The following is a 21,535-nucleotide window of genomic DNA, read 5'->3' as shown; positions in this document are numbered from 1 at the left end:
GTTACTTTGAATTTTGATTTTTGGACTTTGTTAATTTAGTGTTTGGTGTTCCATGTTCGCCTTTTTTTGTTTTTGAAATTTAATACCTTTTTGAGCCTCCTGTCTTGCTTCTCTGTACTTGGGTCCTCCACATTTTGACTCCACGCCAGCACCACCAAAACCCAATTGTGACAGTAGGAAAAGTTAAGTACAGTAAACCCTCAAGGTGCATATTCCCCCCCGTTTCTGCAGAGCTCCTCAAGCCCTATGTAACAGTTCACGGGGTTGTGCCCGCTGTATGTATTTCTCCCCTGTAACCAAAAAGTGTGAGAACACCTTGTCGAGTAGTGTAAAAAAAAAAAAAAAGAAGAAAAAAAATGCGGCATTGGGTTGTTGTTTTCTGTTATACGGGAATAAATCTGAGAGTCCTCTACCAGGCCCTGCATCGCCACAATGGTGGGAGTCCTCATATTTATTCCAAGCATCTGCTGCTGCTGCCGTGTGATGAGAAACACCCGCTAACTAGGCTACTGCTTAATAATAAGCAGGAATAGCAGCAAAAGAAATGGCCAAAAAAAAAAAAAAAAACGCGTGGGTTCACAGCAGGAAGCAACACACTGCTAGGTGATATCAGTCACATGACTAAGTGTCATCCATTGGTGTTATTTCATACTTTTTGTCATTTCAGAGACATTCAACATTTTAGCTCTAACATTAGCGTTGACAGCCTTGCTATCGAAAAAATTGTCTTGGGAAATCCTTTGAATGCTAAATTATTGGCTGTTACGTGAATTCTCTCGAAGTGAATGATTGTCAAAGTGTGGTACGAGTACCACGAGTGGTATGCGGGCTCCCTATAGTGGTGCGCGAAAGAATCACTGCATATGTACAGTTCCGTTTTATTTAACTTTTAAATTATAAGATTTGCATTGATCTTTAAGAGCTGTTTGTTTTTAAACGTGATGTTTCTGTTCATGGTTAAGCATTGTTAGATATATATTTTTTTATTTTGGTAGGTTTCTACATCCTGTTTTCATTCCCATTCCGCTTAGCTTGATGGGACTATATTGACCAACTTGTGTTGTTTGATAAGAAGAAACGCTGAGTGAAGATGTAGTCTGCTACATGAGCTTCTTGGGCTAGCAGGTTAATCAATAGTAGTGATGGTTCTGTTCAATGTTTCATACTGTTTTTATTTGGATAGGTTACTTCCTATTGTTCTCATTCACGTGGCTTGACAGGACTTTTTGTAAACAAAAGACATTCTGTGATGGCACGAATCCCAAAACATTGGTTATTATGCTGACTGACTCTGAAGAAAATGAAGCACCGTGATAAAACATAAACATAGCTTATAAACCATGCCTGGCTTGATAAGTCTCACAACCAGGACTGGTATTGACCAACTTTTTGTCAACAAAATGACTTAGACTTGATTTTCTGTGACCTACAAGTTTGTGGTTGTTTGACACACAAGAGCACTGAGCGAAGATGTTGACTGCTACCTTAGCATCTTTTACTAGCTGCTAACTACAGTATGTCCAATGAATATTATGGATATCTTTATATCCACTGCATCTATTTTTCTGTGACTGACATTTTTTTTTTTTTTTTTTTGCACCCCTCCCAGCGTAGAGCACGACTTTCGTCTTCAGGAAGGACAGGTGGTCCGCACGTGGAAGGTGGGCGACCCTCCCGAGGGCTCGCCCCAGACCTCCACCCCTCCGTCCGGCTCGCCCAGCCAACAGGACTCCCCCCAGGCCGTGCGTCCCACTGCGACCACCAAGAAGAACAGGAAGAAATGCTTCTGGTTCCTCTGAAAACAAAAAAGACTTTTGCTACTGCAATACCCCCGCAGACGGGGGATTTCATGAGCGACCTGGAGGATTTTAACATGCAAATATACAAAAGAAAAACTGTGGGAGTACGAGACACAAAGGTTGAGATTTGAACGCCTTTTTGTTGGAGGTGATGACAATGCCTTGATGTGCTTTTAGAGCTCTCCAAAAAGGCCTCTTCAGCTTTGTTATGGCGCCGGACGGTCGCTTCAAGTGCAATATGACTAAGCAATGATGAGATGTAAAGAGAATAAACACAGATAATATACACTACTGACAGAAAGTTAGGTATCGCCACCTTTCGGGTGAAATTTCAGGATGAACCTAGAGGTGGACTTAATTAGACCTTCTCTAAACTTTTGACTGCACATGTCAAACTGTTGTGTTTCAGTACTTTTTGCACAACTTGTTGTCCTCTAACAAGGATTAATATTAATTAATTACCTAATCAATGAATTAATTATGTCAAAATGTGAACAGCATGATTAAGCAGACTGTTTAATTACTGACTGAACCAGGAAACGTTTTGGTCTCTTTGCAGATTAAAAACCATGTGTGAATTTTGTCATTCAGCTCCTTGTTAGAGGGCAGCAAGCTGTACAAAAAGTACTGAAACATTGAACAGTTGGACACATGCACGCAAACGTTTAGAGAAGGTCAAATTAAGTGGGTTTGTAAAGGTTATAGTGCATTTTAGGTTCATACTGAAATTTTTAGAAAAACACCTCACTTTCTTTGAGTAGTGTATATATATATATATATATATATATATATATATATATATATATATATATATATATATATATATATAAGATCAAAAGGAGCTGTTTTACAAATATATATAAGATCAAAAGGAGCTGTTTTACAACATTAAGAGATTTTGGAGTCATCGTCATTAATGGACTAATGAGGGTCAGAACACCAGCTTTTATACTCAGAGACATTTAAAGACACCATCAAAGACTTGTATTTAAAATATTGAAAAGATACGTCTTTTACTATTATAATTGTGGAAGAAACCACAACACATTTCCACATGAGCAAACATTTCCCTTCCCACACACATTCTCCCACACGTATATAAACTACATTTACATTAAAAAGTACAGTATATAAGAGACTTCTGTGCATATTCTGCCATGATGTTATATTTCAGATATGGAATAATGCTCTATAAAAAAAGTATTTTACCACAGCTGCTTGGAGTGTGGCCTCATTTCAGAAGACTCAATTTATCTGGTTGGAGACTGAGGGCAGTGCTGCAGCAAAGTGGAGACAGAGGAGTATAACACTGCACCGTAAAGGTAAGCTATGTGTGTTTATTTTAGTCACTTCAAGTCGTGTATCGTCAAATGTTACAATGTCGCGATGAATAATAAGTTGAACAAAATATAAATTCATGTATCTATCCACATTCTGTAGCTTATCCCGTTTCGGGTTGTGGGGAGCTGGAGCCAATCTCAGTTTACAATGGGCTTTAGGCATACTACACCCTGGACTGGTCGCCAGTCAGTCACCGGGCACATATCGAGAAAGACAACCAGTCATACTCACATTCACATCGTCACTGAGTAGGGGTTGAAACCATGCAAGTCTGGCAAGTGAACAATTACGCCATTAATGACCTTAAATTAAATCTAATATATAAATGAATTCAATTTAATTGAATTACAATTTTTTTAAATTTAATTTATTATATGTGTTATAATTCCTCAAGGTGAAATGATAACGAAGCTGAACCATACCCACACAGTTTATTTGTTTTCTAGGGGGTGGGGGGTTACCGTCTTTTGTCTCCTCTCAAGTAAAATGCATGCTAAATAGGGTTTAAGTCTGGAGATGTACTAGGCTCAGCAATTGACTGCAGCCTCGTTTTGAGGGGTTGCTCACTTTTGTCCCCTCTTAAGCAGGTACAGGGGTTCCTCGGTTTATGTCGGCATTCCTATGTTAACCCCAATTTGTACCCAAATCCTAATACGCCATAGTCAATCACTAATGGAGTAGTAGGCCATAAATATGAAATAATCAATTTCATCATTCAAACTAGTTCAGAATTTCGAAATATCGTAAGTCAGCACTGTTGTAAACTGAGGACCCCCTGAACGACAGTAAGTTTCAGGAAAAATGGTTTGTGCGTAGTTTCTGCGTAATCCTTGACAGAGTTTTTAAAAGGTTGATTTTCCATGGCATACAAATGTGTCAAAACATGAAGAAAAACACCCGTTTTTAAAGATTAAGTGTCCGTGTGGCTACGGTCTGAACCAGGCCAGCTCTAAATGCTTTTCTGTCCTTTTCACTCACACATTCCACTTTCCTGGACACTGCAGGGCAACTCTGAGGAAATTAAGCCTCAGCTGTTTGACGGCTGTGAGAAGTCCCAAATATTACTACTTAGTGATTCATGACACACATAAGCGGCTTCTAGCAAGGCTCCGAGGTGGTGTGAGCTTCCGGCCTCTTTTTAGCGACAGGAAAAGCGACATTTTGTGGAGCTAGTTTCTCGGCTACTTTCCATAATTGGTGCAAATAAAGTGATTGTGTATTTTACTTTACAGTATGTAGCACAGCCAAGTATGGATACAGTAAACCAAGGGGCCGAGCCTTGACATGAATAGCAAAAAAATACTATTGATGCCCTCCCTTGGCTATGTTAATAGTTTCAACAGTAAATATACCACAAACTATGACTATCATTTCATAGTGATCTTACAACATTACCCTTAAAATTAAATCGCTTACCGGTGATTTCGGGGCGGGAAGGGGGGGGGGGACATGCAACAAAGACTAACATCCACTAACAACCCAGGCTAAACTTAGATAGGAGTCCTTCAGTCAAGATGTATCACGTCAACATACTTTCTTGACACCAATTACAACTTTTGTTTTGGTCAAGGCTTTTGCTACCATACCATATAATACCTATCATATTTTTTGGGAGAAACTCAGACATTTTCAAGAAAAAATTTGCATATTTAAAAAAAAAAACGTTCAATATTGGAGCAAAAAAATATAATCATAGGAGGAAAATTACATATATTTTTGAGATAATGAATAATTGAAGGTAAAATCTGTGTAAAATGCTCTGTTGCAACAATTTTGCAGGATCTCTGAGTGAAAGCGTGCAGCTTTTCCGCCATTTCTTTAGCGGGTTTCAAATTGTTGCAAAATAAAAATTGTTCAGACTTTTAGCTTTTCTCACGGTTTCCTTGTAAATGTTCTTGAACACACACATCAAAATGTTTTTTTTGGGCAAAGCGCATGTAAAACGGCTCCCGCCGGAGCCCGGTGATTTGAGTTCTGTCGCAGTGTCGGTGGGACAAAAAGCGCCATATACCGTGCGGCGTGCCTCGTTTGTGGCGCCGTGGACTTGTCAGTCATTAATCTGCTACCGCGCAGCCTGTAATCCTCCCGATAGAGTGTAGTGGGCTTACAGCGAGTGGCAAGGATCTGAGCCCAGCCTGGAGTGGCGAACAAAAGGAAACCAAGAAGTGCTTTAGAATCCATAAAGGGAGTGTGTGCATGTGGAGGGATGGCGTGTTCATGTGTGTGTGTGTGTGTGTGTGTGTACATGTGTGTGCGTGGTAACTGTTTTGTCAGCAATGCAGCTATTCAGCAACACAGCGGGGAGAGAAGCTTCACAGTAGCGACACGTTTTATTTTTGAGGCCTCCGCCAACAACGCTGTTGTGTCGACGTCGGAGCGGCGCAATTCGGTGCAACGTCGGTAGGAGGATCAAAAACAAGCATGTCCCCGGGCATCAACAAGTGTGCATAATGGCCGTGTGAAAACGACAAGTGGACCAGCATGCTGAGGAGAAGCTAATACATGTAGCCAGTGGCGTTTTTTTATATGGGGGTTGGGGGGGGGGGCGATACAGTGGCGTAGAGTATTAGGGCCACACTATAAAGAAAGAAAAAACATGATGACACAGAGAAATCAAAGTTGTAACTTTTCAAGTGTAGAGTTTTATGTTTTATTTTTATTGCGAAAAAAAGTTGCATATGCGTGGACGTAGCATAGCTGTTAGCCTAGCTTCGGGTACTCTGATCGCCACTACTCTTAAGAGACCTGCGCAGACGTAAAAATTGTCGCTGCTCCACAGAGCGTTATATTCCGGCAACGGCAGCAGACGGGCGAGTTAACTGTAAGTCCACTTTAAATTGGTTGATTGGAAAACAAGATGCCAAAAACAAGTGATTAGCGATTAGTCGACCTCAAGCATTAAACAGAGTAGCAAAGTCGACTTGTCAACTAAGCGGTTCAAGCCCGAGTATGCAGTTGTGCTTTGACTTACAAGTGCACCAAACCTATGAGTTTTTCGCATTACAAGCTTCTGCTCACTCAATTTTTTTGCTTTGTGTTGCGAGCTAAAATTTTACATCGTGCACGCATGTAGTGCGCTCCACTATGCTTCTTTCCATCCACACAGAATGTTCAGTTGTTTTTCTCAATGGGGAAAGTTGATTTGAGAAAAGAGTGACTTGAGCTACAAGCATGGTCACAAAACGAATGAAACTTGTAAGCCAATGTACCCCTGTAGTTATTGATTGTAATGCCCTTGCTGTGGGAAAGAGGAGCCACAGTCAACGTTGCACTTTTCAGCCATTTATTGAATGCCAGGAGAACAGTAAAACAAAAAGACAATGAGCACACTCACGTGGGATTTGCTGTGAGCCACAGCTCACACCCAGACTCTCACACGCAGACTCACCGACATCACACTGCACCCTACTAGACCCCACCTCTTAAAGACACATGCATGTACAGACACTCCAATATACGTACAGTATTTTCTATACATTTTATGCTTGTAATTTATTTTTATTTTTGTTCAAATACCTTTACAATGTGTTTAAGTGTGTTTTCATAGACTCAAGATTTAAGAAGTTTGTCATGGCATGGCTTTGTCATGGGAATTAGCCTTCTGGCTAATTCTGGCTTTTTTAACCATGTGTATTTCATGTGTTTTATGAAATTGCATTGTCCCCTTTCAAATAAACTGATTAACAATGTGCACGGTAACAAACTAAATAAATTATATTTGAAAAAAAGCTACATATTTTGAAGAAAGAAGTCTTGAGAGAATAAAGATTTGTAGAGCAAAAAGTAGGATATTTCCTAGAAAAAAAGGTCACAAATATATAGGAATACGAGGAGTATGTTTTCAAGAAAGTATTTTTGTGAAATATTTCATTATCTTTAGAGAATCAAGACGTGGGCTTTTTTTTATGTCAGAAAAGGTGTAATCTTACAAAAAGAATGACATATATATTTCAGAAGTCACTATCTCACAAGTTGTATATGTTTAGAAAAAAAGTTACAAGAATGATGTATATTTTCATGGAAAAAAAGTCCTTATTTTACGAGAATATATATAATACGGCTATTCTTCTCAAATACCGTTATGTACGACCTTTTTTTTCTTTATATTCTCTCATACAAGTTTAAAAGAGGTAATCAGTTGTATTTTAACACGACACACGATCAATTATATACTGTGACTCTGATGGCAAATGTGCAGAGGGAGGGTTACTCCTCGTCCTTGTGAGTGTCTTCACGTTAAAATGCAGACCACGCCTACTGGGCTGCTTCAATGAGAAACCACTGAACTCAGAGTCAGACAGTCTATCAAAAATAGCACTATTTACCTCCCAAGTGAATCTCTACTCTGTATACAGTATATACAATTCAGCCTGTCTTTGAGACTCGCTCAAGGTTTGATGCAATTTAAAGCAATAAATGATGCGATGCAAACGTCTCTTCTGCATGAATCGGTAACGTTGCTCATAAACAAACCCTCAAGTCACACTTGAAAGAATCCTCACATCTTTCAACTCAGATCGGAATCTCATTAGTGACCAAATAAAAAATAAAAATGTAGACGAAACGCACTCGCTCGCATTAACGCGGGGCTGTTCAATACTACATTAAAAAGTACCCATTGCGAGATGGCCTGCCAAAATCCTGATGGATGACGGATGATTGCGTTAAAATAAAACAAAAACAAAAACAAAAAAATGCATGAATTCTTCTCTGCATGGGCCTCAATGGTGTGATGGCGGAGTCAAAGTCTAAACCTGTGACAGACTTTTGTGAACAATTTTTGTGACGTCGACTGTTCTGGAAGGCTGTGCGGAAGGAACAAAAGAAAACATTGATTGGTCTCAGAATGCTGAGAATCTGAAGGAAGAGTGGGATGACTTTGGGACAAGGGCCCAGACAACATCCACAACGGAGGTTTGGAAGTGTCTGTAAAACTTCTCGGACTGTAATTTGGAGTCATTTAGAGACAGTTCGGCTTATTGTGTAGAGCAGTGGTACCTTGACTTATAAATACCTCAATTTACGAGTTCATCAAGTTGCTTGTTCGTTTGTTTGTTTTTTTTTTTGCTTTGTTTTTCGAAACGAAATTTGAGTAACGAGTGAGCTTTAGATACGCCGTCACTCAAGTGAAGTGAAAGGGAAAAAATGAGGGCGTAACCCACGAAAAATGATCTTAGGTTAATGAGAAGGCTAAATTGTCCACAGGTGTAAATATCAGCGTGAATTGTTGTTTGTAAGGCTACAACTAACACATTTTTTAACAATTGAGTAATCTGTCAATTACTTTTTGGATTAATTGATTAATTGGATTTTAAAAAAACTTTCCATCCCTTTATGAAAAAAACACGACATTATTTCTAATTGACGGTGCAGAAAATGCACAAACATAAAGCGATTATGATTGAGGTACTGATTTGGTCTGTAACATGTCAGAAAATAGATACAAAAGTTGATAACCGTTTTCCAAAGTAAAATATGTTTGAAAATATCCTATTTTGATGAAACGCAAATATTTATTTATTCATTTATTTTGTATTCATTTAACCAGGTAAGACAAGTGAAAAGTGTTTCCTTTTTACAATGCTGACCTGGATGCAATTTAGGGTCATTGTCTTGCCCAAGGACACTTCGACAGCGAACAATTGGAGCCGGGATTTAAATGCCCGACCCTTCAGTCAGTGGCCGATCCGCTCTACCAACTCAGCTACAGCCGCCCCAAATTTGATTAATTTGACAATCGGTTAGTTATCACATCAATTGATTCATCCTTGCACATCTAGTTATTTTTCTACATTTTACCAGCAATTACCTGCCAACTAATCCAGGGTGTACCCCTCTTCTCTGACCAGAAGCCGGCATAGGCTGCAGCTCACCGTAGAACCTAATGAGGCCAAGCGCTACAGAACATGGATGGAAGAATTTGCGTGAGGATGAATAAATCATAAGTTGTGCAAGGGTGCTTTAAAGCTGACATTGGCCCTCTCCTTTTGCAGCGACGAATTGAATAGGACAATATAAAAACAACGGTTATATATACATGACAACATAAATAACCGAGATGACGCTTTGAACAAAGTGCGTATTGGAGCTCATGTTGACGTCAAGGCCTATGACTATTATTTCCAGGGGAACATGTCACCGCTTGAAAGCGAGCGATTCTCTTGAACATCAAAACGTGCCCGCGTCTCTCAGAAGACGCCTGAGACAACTTAAAAGTTTTCCTGCGCTCCTCTCATTTATTTTCCACCGCGCCAGATGAGAGCCAGGTTACATCACAAACCTGCTCGTTGTCGTTCACAGCTCAAGATTTAGACTGACTGTAATCGCTTGCATCCGTGTCGGGTGTCCGTTGGGGACGCTTGCTGCAGAAGGAGAAGGAGAAAACAACACGAGCGGGCAGGTCACTGCGAACGTGCTCCTTTAAAGACCCTCCTCTGATTGGCTGCTGCATTTATTCTCATTAAAAATGAATCCTTTTTCCTTGAGGCGCTTCATTCCCTGCTCAGATCACAGGGAAGTCTTTGAAGAGGACACGGCGACTTGTGTTGGCTTGTAGTCTCCTTGCGGTGCCTTTTAAATAGCTCTCTTCATGCTCGATTACATAAATAGTGTTAACGTTACAGCAGTCAGCATCTACAGTATGTACTTTAAAAAGAACTACCATATTTCTGCATATATTGGATCCTGATGGGTGTGTCATACACTTCGGAAAATAAACACCTCCCTCAAATTTCAATTAATGCTTGAGCACATCAGAATCAGAATCAGAATCATAATCATCTTTATTTGCCAAGTATGTGAGACTCACTGCTGAGCTGGAGGCCATCAAAGCTTTTGTTGAGAGAATGCAGCCTGGACTAGTCACTAGCCAATCACAGGGCACTGTGGACAATTTAGCGTCTTCGATTAACCGAAGATGACTTTTGGCGAGAGAGGTGGGGTACACCCTGAACTGGTCACCAGCTAATCGCAGTTACACCGTGCTGCAGTCCCTGTTCCCAGGGGGAAGAAAAAAAAAAAAAAAAAAAAACAGGTAGGAAGTGTAATTAGCTGACGCTGTTGTTCACACACTGACATTAAACAGTTAACTGCTCTGCACGTTTGAAGGCCTCTACTAACCAAAACTATAGCAGCAACGACCAAAGCACATAAACAGTTTATCAGATTAACTAATATACAGTAGTAGCTCCACAATGTTGTATTTAAGTTCCACAGAGCTACACAATGATTTTTGATTTTTCAGGTTTTTTTCATTTGTCTGTTGACACAAAAGATGATGTGTACGTTTCTAGAAAGAGCTTACCAACTGCTGCAAACCAAAACAGCAGCTCCACACCAGGGCACATAAACCCAAATTCCCTGTGCAGTGTTTAAAACGAGCATACGTGCAATGATTAGCGTTCCAGTACACTGTTTAACACATGGCCTCTCCACAACGTTGTTTTTCTGTTCTGGGGAAATGCACAACTTATTAGCTCCGCATAGTTGGCGTCAATTCTTTCACTGCCTTTTTCAATTATAGACTTTATTGTTTTGTTTTGCATTAAACTCCACTTTTGCTGTACATAAATTGCAAAATAAAGTCATCCCCATATCTCGGTGCGCCTATCATGCTATCATGCTATATTGCGGATTTTTGTGTTACACTTATAAAAAGATTTTGAAATGTTGAAATGCCGCTTCGATATATTTGTTTGTTTGAAAAAGATTCTATGTGATTAAGGGAAAGTGCTACGAATATTTCAAGGCGTACGACGATAAAACATTTTTTTTGTTCATGTCATTATCATGTCATCTTTCTTAGAAATCTTTTGCTTCCAATTTTTGAAGCATTTTCAAATACACTTACTATGTGTTTAAAAAGTGTGGTTGAAATGTGCTTAAACCATGTGTTGTTGTTATGGTTGTTTTTTTTTTATATGGTCTCAATATATCATGGCTTTTAACCTACAGTATCTCCGATGGGTCTGGAATGTAGGCTGTATTACCAATACATATGGTGCGATATTATTCCAAACTATTTGTCTGTTATCTCTGCTGCCGTCCCACATACACGGCAGGAGATGCGCTTGATGGAAAGAGGCTTACAGTGTGCACAAATTGTGAGCAGCGGTTGGTGATTAGAGCCCATCCGGACGATTTAAGAGGGGTTAGTCATGCTGGGAGCGGACGAAGGCCGCACATTGATAGAGATGACAGTGAAGAGGCTCTCTCATCTCGAAATACCAAAAAAATAACGAGCTCTTTCCCCCTAAATTGTGACAGAATACTCAGTATATCCTTTATTATTGTGAAATACTTACTCTTAATTCCTAAATACTTTTTAACCACCCTCCATCCCATTGAAAGCAACCGTGTTTGCTCAAGTCTCAACACAAAACAGGCAAAACTTCTCCGGCATGCTTTCAGCCAGAGAAACAGAAGTTCAGACCATTCAGGGATTTGTGTCTGTGCGAAAGCGGATAGCGGAAAGACGGGACAGGGGTATGGAATTTAATATCAAACACTCACTTCTCCCACCCTGAAGTCGACCTGCAAATTATCCACCTTGCAAGGTGGGACGGTGGGCACGTGAAAAGCGGACAGCGCAAAATCAACATTTAACTCCTGACTTTTCCACACTTTTCCCACCCTGAAGTCGACACAAATCGTCTGACTTCCGAGGTAATATCAGAGGTGCGTTTGTGTCACCGTTTCAGTTCAGATTAGTGGTTGTGACTCACGTTCTCCCACCCGGAATTATCCTGGCGCTTATTGTTAACGAACAATAGGGAATTATCAGCAGCCAGGGGGTGCGTATTTGAATTTATTTGTTTCCCACCTTGTTAAATCATTGGTGATAATTATTGCGAGGAATCATTAACATGATCAGTCTTCACATAGATGAATATCCATCCATCCATCCATCCATCCATCCATGCATTTTATATACAGTTTAGCCTCAATAGGGTCTTGGAATTAATTATCAATAATAACATAATTAAAGGTAATTTGAGCACATTATTTCAGAAGTGTCTATCAAACAGGTAGCCCTTCGCAGTAATCAATACCAAAGAAGTCGCTCTCAGTGTAAAAAAGATTTGTGACTCCTGGTCTGCACTATACAAAATTGCCCTTGTAATTGATTGTTATACAGTTACATATAAGCGATTCTCAAATGTTTACACAAAGGAACACCTCAAAACAATTGTTGGCTATCCAGTTGGCTTGACCACCGTAATAACCGACATTAAAATACAGAAGTAGGGTAGGCCCAAGTTTTTATAAAAAAAAATGGGGCATAGATTTTAATTTTATAAACTACTACTGCTACTATTTTTACTAGCCACTGTAACATTATGCACATTTTGAACGTTAACATTCCGCAAAATATTGGAAACCCCAAAAAAATGTATTTAAATAATGATTTAAGCACATTGCACATAATAGTTACATTTAAAAAATCTATCTAAATGTTTGAAAACAAACATTTCAAAATGTTTAAAGGCAAATGTGCATAAAATTTGAGTACCAATGAATTGTACTTAATAATTGTTCGGTACTAGATTTAAAAATAAATTAAAGCCACTGTAGCCTTATGCACAGTTTGAAGGTTTAACTGATTACTATGCATAAAATAAAATGATGCGGTGGGCCAGATCTGGCCCACTAGCCATGAGTTTGACACCTGTGCCATGGTTGATCAAGGAAATGTATTCAGATGCCCATTTTCCTTGTTGACTGAATGTCTTATCCACCATTTTGGAGGCTAAAAACTAGACAAAGCACATGTTAATGATGATGATTACGTGGCCAAATAGCATCTTCTTTGAGCTGGTAACACACAGTGGACATTGTGTGTGTTGATACCTGTCGTCCATGTTGGGCCAGCCATCTGACACCTGCTTGAGCCTAGTGACCATTCCAGTCCAGTCCAGTTCCCCCGCAGAAAAGCATGTCCGATATGACCTGGTAATGGAAAAAAAATTATGAGGCATTTTACAACTTTAAACACTTCTGATGCTCCCAGGGAAAGTGTGTAAAAGTGGGAAACTTGGACAGAAATGAAGCTTTTTGTGGCGCTGTGGATTGGAAACTTCCTGCAGTTTTGCCAAGCCGCCCTCTACACTAATGACTGGGCCCTAAGGATAAACGGAGGTGTAAAATCTGCGACCAGGATAGCGGAGAAATATGGATTCACAAATATGGGACGGGTAAGTAGCCAATTTTAATCTTCAATCTAGCTGACTGAAAATTTTGAATCGGAGCTCCGTATGCAAATGGTAACAATTTTAACTATCTTACGTATACTGTACATACATATATAGCTCTTATATCAGATAATATGAAGTGGCTTGCTGAGTATTGCAAACACAAGCACTGCCAAATCATATATAAAACTACATTTATTATACAAGAGACAACCGTAAATTTTATTTTTGGAAGGGGCGCAGTAAATGAAAATGTATTCGCCGCAATTTGCCGTTCAACATCTGCCCGGGCAGGGTGACATTTATTATCCTTTTGGGATTTCGGGGGGTATCAAGTATTAAAACATTGATCAGATGTGACAGCCGAAGCTGCTGCGTTCAGCTGCAGTAAACCAGCAGATGATAAAATGCATTAAAAAAATAAATAAAGCGGGAGGTAATGAAGTGTCGCTGTAAGCCGCGGCAGAATTCAGTTAAAATATTAGTTTAATTACGTCAACGGCAACACTTGTGTCAAGTTTAATTTACGGCGTCTTTCACCTCGCACACCCATTTATTTTGCCTGCGCCATATAATATTAATTATTGGAGCAGGTAACCTCAAACAGCACTCTCGCCACTGTTTTATTCATATAGAAAATTGCCACCCACCATGTGCGGTACAATACCCTAAAAGTGGAGAAAAGGGAGCGCATTAATCAGTGACGACAGAATGGATATAATCACTATTTTAACACGTAAAGCAGCTGGGAGTTAATATGTTATTTAAAAACCTTTGGGAGAATAAGCCTTTGTGTGGCTGATATGAAAGACTTTAGGTCAGGAATCAATATTAAATCTCACAACATCTTTAATTAGCGCTTTAATTTATTCTTGTCACCCGCCTCATTATTATCATCCTTTTAATATGTTTTCATTAAACGACCTCGCTGAGCTGCTTGAAATAAAAGCTCCTTACTTGATGACGTCTCGAGGCCGCAGAGTCGCAGCTCAGGTTTCGCAGCATGAAAAACGACTCTCAAGTGTATAGTTACCACACTGCTGGTAATTTATCAGCTGTTTAGTGTTGTATGAGTCACCTGGAGACTTAATGATGTATTTTCTGTAACAATTTAAAACAGTTCCCAGGCGTCTTATTAACTTTCTTTAGGGAAAATATCCCAAGGATCAAGAATTACTGTCTGCTATTATTCTGTTCTAGTCTCACTGACTTTAGCCTGTTTTGAGGGGGGCGTCCTGTCACCACTGCTAACCCCGCCCTTAACAGCCGGCCCAATGCAGAGTATGTCTTTCGTTACCGTGAAACAGGGGACGGCACTATGGTGTTTCGACATAGATCCGTCCGTGCATGTGGCGCGTGCAGCTGACCCATTGCCAAAAAAAAAATAAAAAAAATACTATACTGCCAAAAGTATTTGCTCACCTGCCTTGACGCACATGTATAATGTTAAGTGATATCCCATTCTAAATCTATATGGTTTAATATGACGTTGGCCTCCCCTTTGCAGCTGTAACACCTTCAACTCTTGTGCCAAGGCTTTCAACAAGGTGTAGGAGTGAGTTTATGGGAATGTTTGCCCATTCTTCTCGGAGCATATTTGTGAGGTCACACTCTGATGTTGGACAAGAAGGCCTGGCTAACTGTCCACTTGAAATCAACCCGAAGGTGTTCTATCAGGTTGAGGGAAGGACTCTGCAGGGCAATCAAGGTCATCCATACCAAATTCTCTCATCCATGTGTTTATGGAGCGCAGGAACGGGTAATACCCAAACTGTTTGCTTGTCCAAAATCTCTTGGTATGTTAAACATTCAGAGTTCCTTTCCCTGGAGCTCAGGGGCTAATATTTTGTTGAGTTGTCCGGTTTGGGCATGGGTTGTGGCTAACAGCAGTTCCTTGCAAGTGTTTTAATTTTGTATGTTTGTGTTTGATGTTTTGTCGTGGTCAGTAAACAAAAAGTGCATTGGCAACTGTGGCTCTCCTTGCCCACACGCATGGGCATCAAGTACCTTAATTGCTACATTTGTTTTTGGGCTCGCTACAAAGCACCCAAGTGATGGCTCAGAACTCATAAAAGCCACTTTTCCATATATTCCCCTAAAGACATTCTGTATCTGTATGCCCAGATTGGAGAGCTGAGGAATCATTACATCTTTCGCCACCGCACAATGGCAGCACGGTCCACGGCGCCCAACAATACAGTAACAGCTCACGTCGCCATGGAGACCAAGGTACAGTAACTGGATACCGACCTTCCCTGATAGATTATTGATTAGCGGCAGATATCCGGCCATAACAAGATGTTCAGTATTCAAGTTCAAGTTTATTTGCCGACTCCTCAATTATCCTTTGTTTTCTGCTTATTTTCGGCATCACAGGCGGGTACACCCTGAACCGGTCGCCAGCCAATTAACCTTAATATCCACCTGTTGCCAGTCATAAAACAGAATAAGTCAATGGTTTTCAAACTGGGTTCCCTGCACCCTTGGGGTCCTGTAAACTGTAGCTTGCGGGTCTGCCAAAAAATTGCAATAAATAATTATGGCATTTAGGCGTACACAAGGTTGTTGGGTTTGGATTATGAGGGGATCCTGGGGAAAGGAATCTCCCTTGTATGAGGTTCCTGGACGCAAACAGTTTGAAATCCTTTGGAATATCTGTAGTGTATCAGCATTGCGTTCAGTTAAACAGTCCCAGATTTCCAACTAAGTAAAGACAAGCTCATAACCCGAAAAAAACCCCTCAAACTCTCCATTCAAAAGTCAAAACTTACCAGGACCACGGGGCAGTCGACACGTGCCGAGATTCCACAAAGGTGTCCAGGTCCTACCTGGAAAGAACCGCTATGTTATTAACGTTTATGTTAAAGCTTTGCAGTCCGACCGTTAACACGTCCGCAACACAGAAGTCTTGACACCTGCCAAGATTGGACGGTGGCTCAAATTGTCCAAAATGTTATTTTTTTTTTTTTTCATGTTTTTTAAATGTTTACTTTTTAAACAATGACCATAGTAACAAATGTTCTTTCACTATCGCTGATTGATGCTAGGGTCAAAACAATAAAACATTTCTTTTACAATGCAGTCATTTTATTGGCAATATTGTTATACCGTACGTACAAATGCAAATGTGTTTTGTTTTTAAGGTGGAATGGCTCCAACAACAGGTGATCCGGAAAAGAGTGAAAAGAACTTTGTACTCCTTCAGCAAAAAGAACTCCCACAGTGCAGATGCTCTTCACCACTTCCATCACACCCGCTTGCAGCACAACGAGTACCAGCAGTGGTACAATGTGAGTGAATCGTAGTCGTGCTCGACCTGAGTAAATCTCATCCCGTCGATTAATCAGTGACGACATTTAGATTTTTTAGTTGTCAACTCGCTATGCACACTTTCGGCTCCAAACACAAGCTCGCTCACTCACTCATTTTCCTTGCCGTCCTCACTTGCACTGGCCCCATCCCCCAGAATCGTAATCCAATCACATTCAGACACTCACTCATCCAATCACATTCACATAACTTCATGGTCTCGCAGACAGTCGAAAATTGTAACATTCTAACACCAATTTATGTAACACAACTGCAAGGTGGCTACTCGCTACAGTATATAATAGTAGTACATAATAGTAGTATATATATATATATATATATAGATTATTACCGGAGGAGGGAATGCTTTGCAAAAATGTATCGTAGCAAATCTGCAGTTTTCTACATGGATTGTTACAAGACTTTTATAAGATCTGACTGTCTGTTAGATCAACTGGAACGACGAAGAAGAGCTTGCATTGTGTTTGCGGGATAAAGGCATGAGTGAAACACTAGTTGTTGGTGATGTTTAACTTTTCATTTTCACAATAAAGGGTCTATTTATCGACCACCGCTTGTCTTGGTTTTGTTGTCTAAGCACATGCTATAGTATATTCTGTCTTTTCACTATCTATTTTATTTTTGTTTATCTCCAGAGGGGAATGTAAACTAAAAGAACAGTTTTATAACAGCCTTTATTTTGTATACTTTGCTGGCAAGTAACCTGACATTCCTCATAATGTTCAATGGAAGTACTCCTAAAATTCTGATTATAATATTCAAAACAGAAATAATGACTGTACGTATAATGTTTAAATAAATCAACACTTGTTCCTACCCTGCAGCGACTAATTTGGATGTGCTACTATTTGCTACGCAGCTCTGCAGTGATGACTCCAAAGGCTGCCGGCCCCCCATGAACATCGCCGGGGCCTGGGGGAGGGGCTACACGGGCAGGGGTGTGGTCGTGTCCGTTTTAGATGATGGCATCGATGGAGAGCACCCAGACTTGAAAAGAAATTACGTAAGTACCCCCCAGATGGGATGGGATGCTCTCGGGGGGGGGGGGGGGGGGGGGGGTACATTAATCTTGATCAATTTAGCGCAGCTCTTAGTATAAGAGTGCATAACAGAGACAGATATGGCAGCCATCCTATAGTTTTTGGGCCAAAATGCTTGGAGAGGACTATTGGAATGGACGTTAGACGTCTGATCCACTTAGGCGTGGGACGGACTGGTGAATAATGCTCTTTGTGATTGGTTTGATGAAACGGAGACGGATAGCTGCTGGCATCTTGTTATGCGCTGCTCCTCATAATCCAATCTCGCTCAGGACGCTCTCGCCAGTTTTGATGTGAACGGACAAGAACGACATCCTTCGCCGAGTTATTCCGTGATGGCTGCCAACTAGTGAGAACTTCTTCCTACTCAGCTTTCCTCCGCAACCCTGACCCTTGCTTTAATTCATGCTCCAATTTATTTCCCCATTCTCCTGTAATTGCATGCATAACTGAATATGCAAATTCCCATCTCCGTTTCGACTTCTGTCTTCTCACTGGTTTGATGTAACGGAAATAGTCCCCCTCATACAATATGCATCCCAGCTCATGTTCTGATGTTCTCCTCCTTTTCCCTGCAGTCATGGGACTCAGTGTGCAGGAATGGTGGCCGCCGCCATTGCTGCAAACCACTCCACGTGCACCATGGGAGTGGCTTTCCACACAAGGATAGGAGGTGAGTTCACCAAGAAGATTTCGAAGCGTTCCAAATCTGACCCCCATGGCTGTTACACCTGGAGGCGTCCGGATGCTGGATGTACCGAATGGAGAAGTGACGGACACGGCAGAGGCGCAGGCACTGAGCTTCAAACCACAACATGTTGACATCTACTTGGCCAGCTGGGGACCAGATGATGACGGCGCCACTGTGGACGGACCCGGACCCCTGACTCGCCTTGCTTTGCAGAATGGCATCCAAACTGTGAGAATAAACTGCATTTCCTCACATTCAGACTGATTTGTTCACTCAACTCCAAACACTTCCAGACGCAGTGATCCCAACTTGCAAGTTTTTAGTTTTTTTTTGTTACAAACCAGCACTTGATTGATTTTTCTGCGTTGTCTTACTAGCCAAAATTTCCCAAACTATTTACACAGCTCATGGAGTTATGTGGTATGTTTATCTGCCATTAGCTGTACACCCACGGTGCGACCTGGAGATTAAATGAGGCGCGGTGGGCCCTTTTTGAGGAAGGCTTATAAAAGGTTTCAAGGACTTTTCCCTCCTCGTTAACTAGGATCTCGAATAATGAATGGCCTCTGTGTGCCACTCTAATTAACAGGGCCGACACGGGCGGGGCTCTGTTTACGTATGGGCGGCGGGAAGCGGCGGTCACAGAGGTGACCACTGCTCATGTGACGGCTACAGCAACAGCATCTACACCATCTCCATCGGCAGTAGCAGCGGCCGGGTCCTCCGGAACCAGCCGGACCACCAGGAGAGGTGCTCGTCCACGCTTGCCACGGCCTCCACCGCAGATGAGATCGTGAGTAGAAGCTGTAAAGGAGATTGAAAATAGGTTTAGTGGTCAGGTACTTTGCAAGGACGGGTGTATGGAATTTTGTCGAAAGCGAAAAATGTACAGGAAGTCAGATATAAATTGACAAAAGTGTGTGTAGAGGGGAGTGTTTTTTTTTTTTTATTTGTTAGCATAGTTGCAGGCCACTTTTTGGTTCCTCCAGGACAGCAAGATACTACCATTTCTCCTTATGGAGCAGGGTCAACATGCATTTTCTCTAACAAAAGTAACTTCGACTATCCAGTCAACGCTTCACAAAAGTGAAACAAATTGCGGGGCGGAGTCAGTTTGTTAGCTAGCAGGTGACTTCCTGATAATAGAGGATGAAGTAAGACGACAGGACAGTACCATTTTAGAATTTGAGACAGGGGCAGTGACAGTTCAGAACATCGGTTAACAAGAGTGTGAAAAATTGGAGAGTCCAGTATTTTCTTGTCCATCTGCTTAGCTAGCAGGCTATTTCTGGGTTCATGGAGGTTGACGTAAGACAATGGGGCCGTACCATTTTACGTTTACATTTACTATACTATACTATATTATACTATACTATACTATACTATACTACTCTTAAGTGAAGTGGAAAAAATATGGAATGCAGATTTTTTTTTTTTTGTCCATTCACATGCTAGCTAGCAGGAAACTTTCTGTTCACGAAACAGGACGCAGGGTGATGTAATGGAACAATGTTTTATTTTTTCCATTGACGTCCATATGATGCAAAGATTATTATGTGATCGGATGACAAACAGCTAAAATACACATCATGTGCATCACAGTCCATGTTGGCTCCACATCAGAGCTGCGGTGCGGCTAATTGGGGCCCGGCCCTCTCTGCCTCAGCGGCGGCGGGCGTCATCGCACTCACCCTGGAGGCCAAGTACGCTCACCACTATACAACTAACTAACTTAGAAAGTAAATTAATTGGGATGGTGACTTTCTGTTCCACCTTTTCTCAGTCCTCTGCTCACCTGGAGAGACATCCAGCACATCATCGTTCGGACGTCGGATACTCGCCAGCTTGTGGCGTCAGACTGGCAAACGAATGGCGCCGGACACAAAGGTAATACCCCACTGGAAAGGTTAAAAAAGAGAATGAGCCCCCGAAGGTTTCACCAATTGACATGAAATTGGTTGAACATTGGGTGGGTCTATCAAATTCTCAAGGACCTATGGTTGAAATGGAACAGCAACTCCAGAAATTCCAAGGCTTCTACTAGGGAATTCTCCACTTTAAGAACCTAACCTCATTTTGAAACTCTAAACTGGAACACTAAGCCTGCCTTAAAATCTACTTTGAAGCCCTGACCCCATCTTGGAACCCTAATTTTAAACCCTAACTCAGGCTTGAAATCCTAATCCTGAATTGAAATCCTATTCCTGTCTTTAAACCTTTAAAAAATTTAACCCAGTAATGAAATCCCTAATTCGAAACCCTAACGCAGTCTTCAAGCCCTACTTTGCGACCATAGCCTTGTCTTGAAACAGGAATTTGAAGTCCTAACCCTGATTTGATACCCTAACCCAGGCTTGTAACCTTACTTGGAAACCCCGATGTCTTAATACCCCAATTTGAAACCCTAACCCTATCTTAGAACCCTCAATTGAAACGTTAAACCTGACTTTAAATACTAATTTGAAATCCAAATCAGATTTTTAACCAGCTCACTAACTAACTAAATAACTAGCTAGGTCATTAACAAATTAAATAATTAAACTAGCTGACTAACTTCATAACCAACATGCAAACTGAGTAGCAGGGTACCTAAGTCATGAAATAAGTAATGGAGCTCCAGCACAGTTTTGCATAGCTTAGATATGACACCAAAAATGTCCATATAAGAAAAAGAGAAATGTTATATTTAACCGTAACGTAATACAACGTTTTCTGTCATGTCACTGTGATGGCACGTTGGCCTTCAACAAGCCCCCCTTACTAGTAATTATCTACAGCTCTAATTGAATGAACCCTGTGCTCATGTTCCTAACTCATTTAATTACTTAACTTTAATTACATTTTTAATAATATACCATCAGTGGAGTTACAGACTTGCAATGTCCGGGGCTTTCAATGACTTTGGTTGGCCTATAAGCATTCCAAATACTATTCTTGATAGCTTACACAATCACAAAAAAATATATATATAAAAAGAATAAATCCCTTTCACACTTTAAATAGAATATTAATTATGAAGAATGGGAAATTATGTTTTGCTAAATGTTTTGGGGTGTTCTTTCAGGGAAAAAAAAGTGAAACATATGCACTAATGAGATTGTGCGCAAGGCAGAGATAAACGCCTACAAACTCCCAGGAGTGTGT

At 40.8% G+C, this 21,535-nt stretch overlaps 2 protein-coding genes across 3 annotated transcripts in view; both read left to right on the top strand.

Annotated features, from left to right (window-relative positions):
- Positions 1–3,002, top strand: part of LOC133414229 (mucin-2) — a 38,595-nt gene extending 35,593 nt beyond the window's left edge. For both annotated transcript variants that reach the window (XM_061699485.1, XM_061699484.1), the window contains exon 4: positions 1,610–3,002. In XM_061699485.1, coding sequence (XP_061555469.1) covers positions 1,610–1,799 — 190 coding nt within the window. In that variant the 3' untranslated portion in view covers positions 1,800–3,002. The remainder of the gene's footprint in view (positions 1–1,609) is intronic.
- A 10,181-nt stretch (positions 3,003–13,183) lies between these two features.
- The window catches only part of LOC133414129 (proprotein convertase subtilisin/kexin type 5-like), a 31,410-nt gene continuing 23,058 nt past the window's right edge, over positions 13,184–21,535 (top strand). The window contains exons 1-12 of the mRNA XM_061699274.1: positions 13,184–13,333; positions 15,455–15,559; positions 16,474–16,620; positions 17,089–17,161; positions 17,485–17,663; positions 17,973–18,049; positions 18,279–18,373; positions 18,438–18,619; positions 18,981–19,184; positions 19,636–19,641; positions 19,994–20,094; positions 20,175–20,278. Of these exons, the coding sequence (XP_061555258.1) occupies positions 13,184–13,333; positions 15,455–15,559; positions 16,474–16,620; positions 17,089–17,161; positions 17,485–17,663; positions 17,973–18,049; positions 18,279–18,373; positions 18,438–18,619; positions 18,981–19,184; positions 19,636–19,641; positions 19,994–20,094; positions 20,175–20,278 (1,423 nt within the window). The remainder of the gene's footprint in view (positions 13,334–15,454; positions 15,560–16,473; positions 16,621–17,088; positions 17,162–17,484; positions 17,664–17,972; positions 18,050–18,278; positions 18,374–18,437; positions 18,620–18,980; positions 19,185–19,635; positions 19,642–19,993; positions 20,095–20,174; positions 20,279–21,535) is intronic.

Source organism: Phycodurus eques, chromosome 15 (assembly GCF_024500275.1).
Source record: "Phycodurus eques isolate BA_2022a chromosome 15, UOR_Pequ_1.1, whole genome shotgun sequence".
Classification (NCBI taxonomy): Eukaryota; Metazoa; Chordata; class Actinopteri; order Syngnathiformes; family Syngnathidae; genus Phycodurus; species Phycodurus eques.
This window is presented reverse-complemented; position numbering and strand designations above follow the sequence as displayed.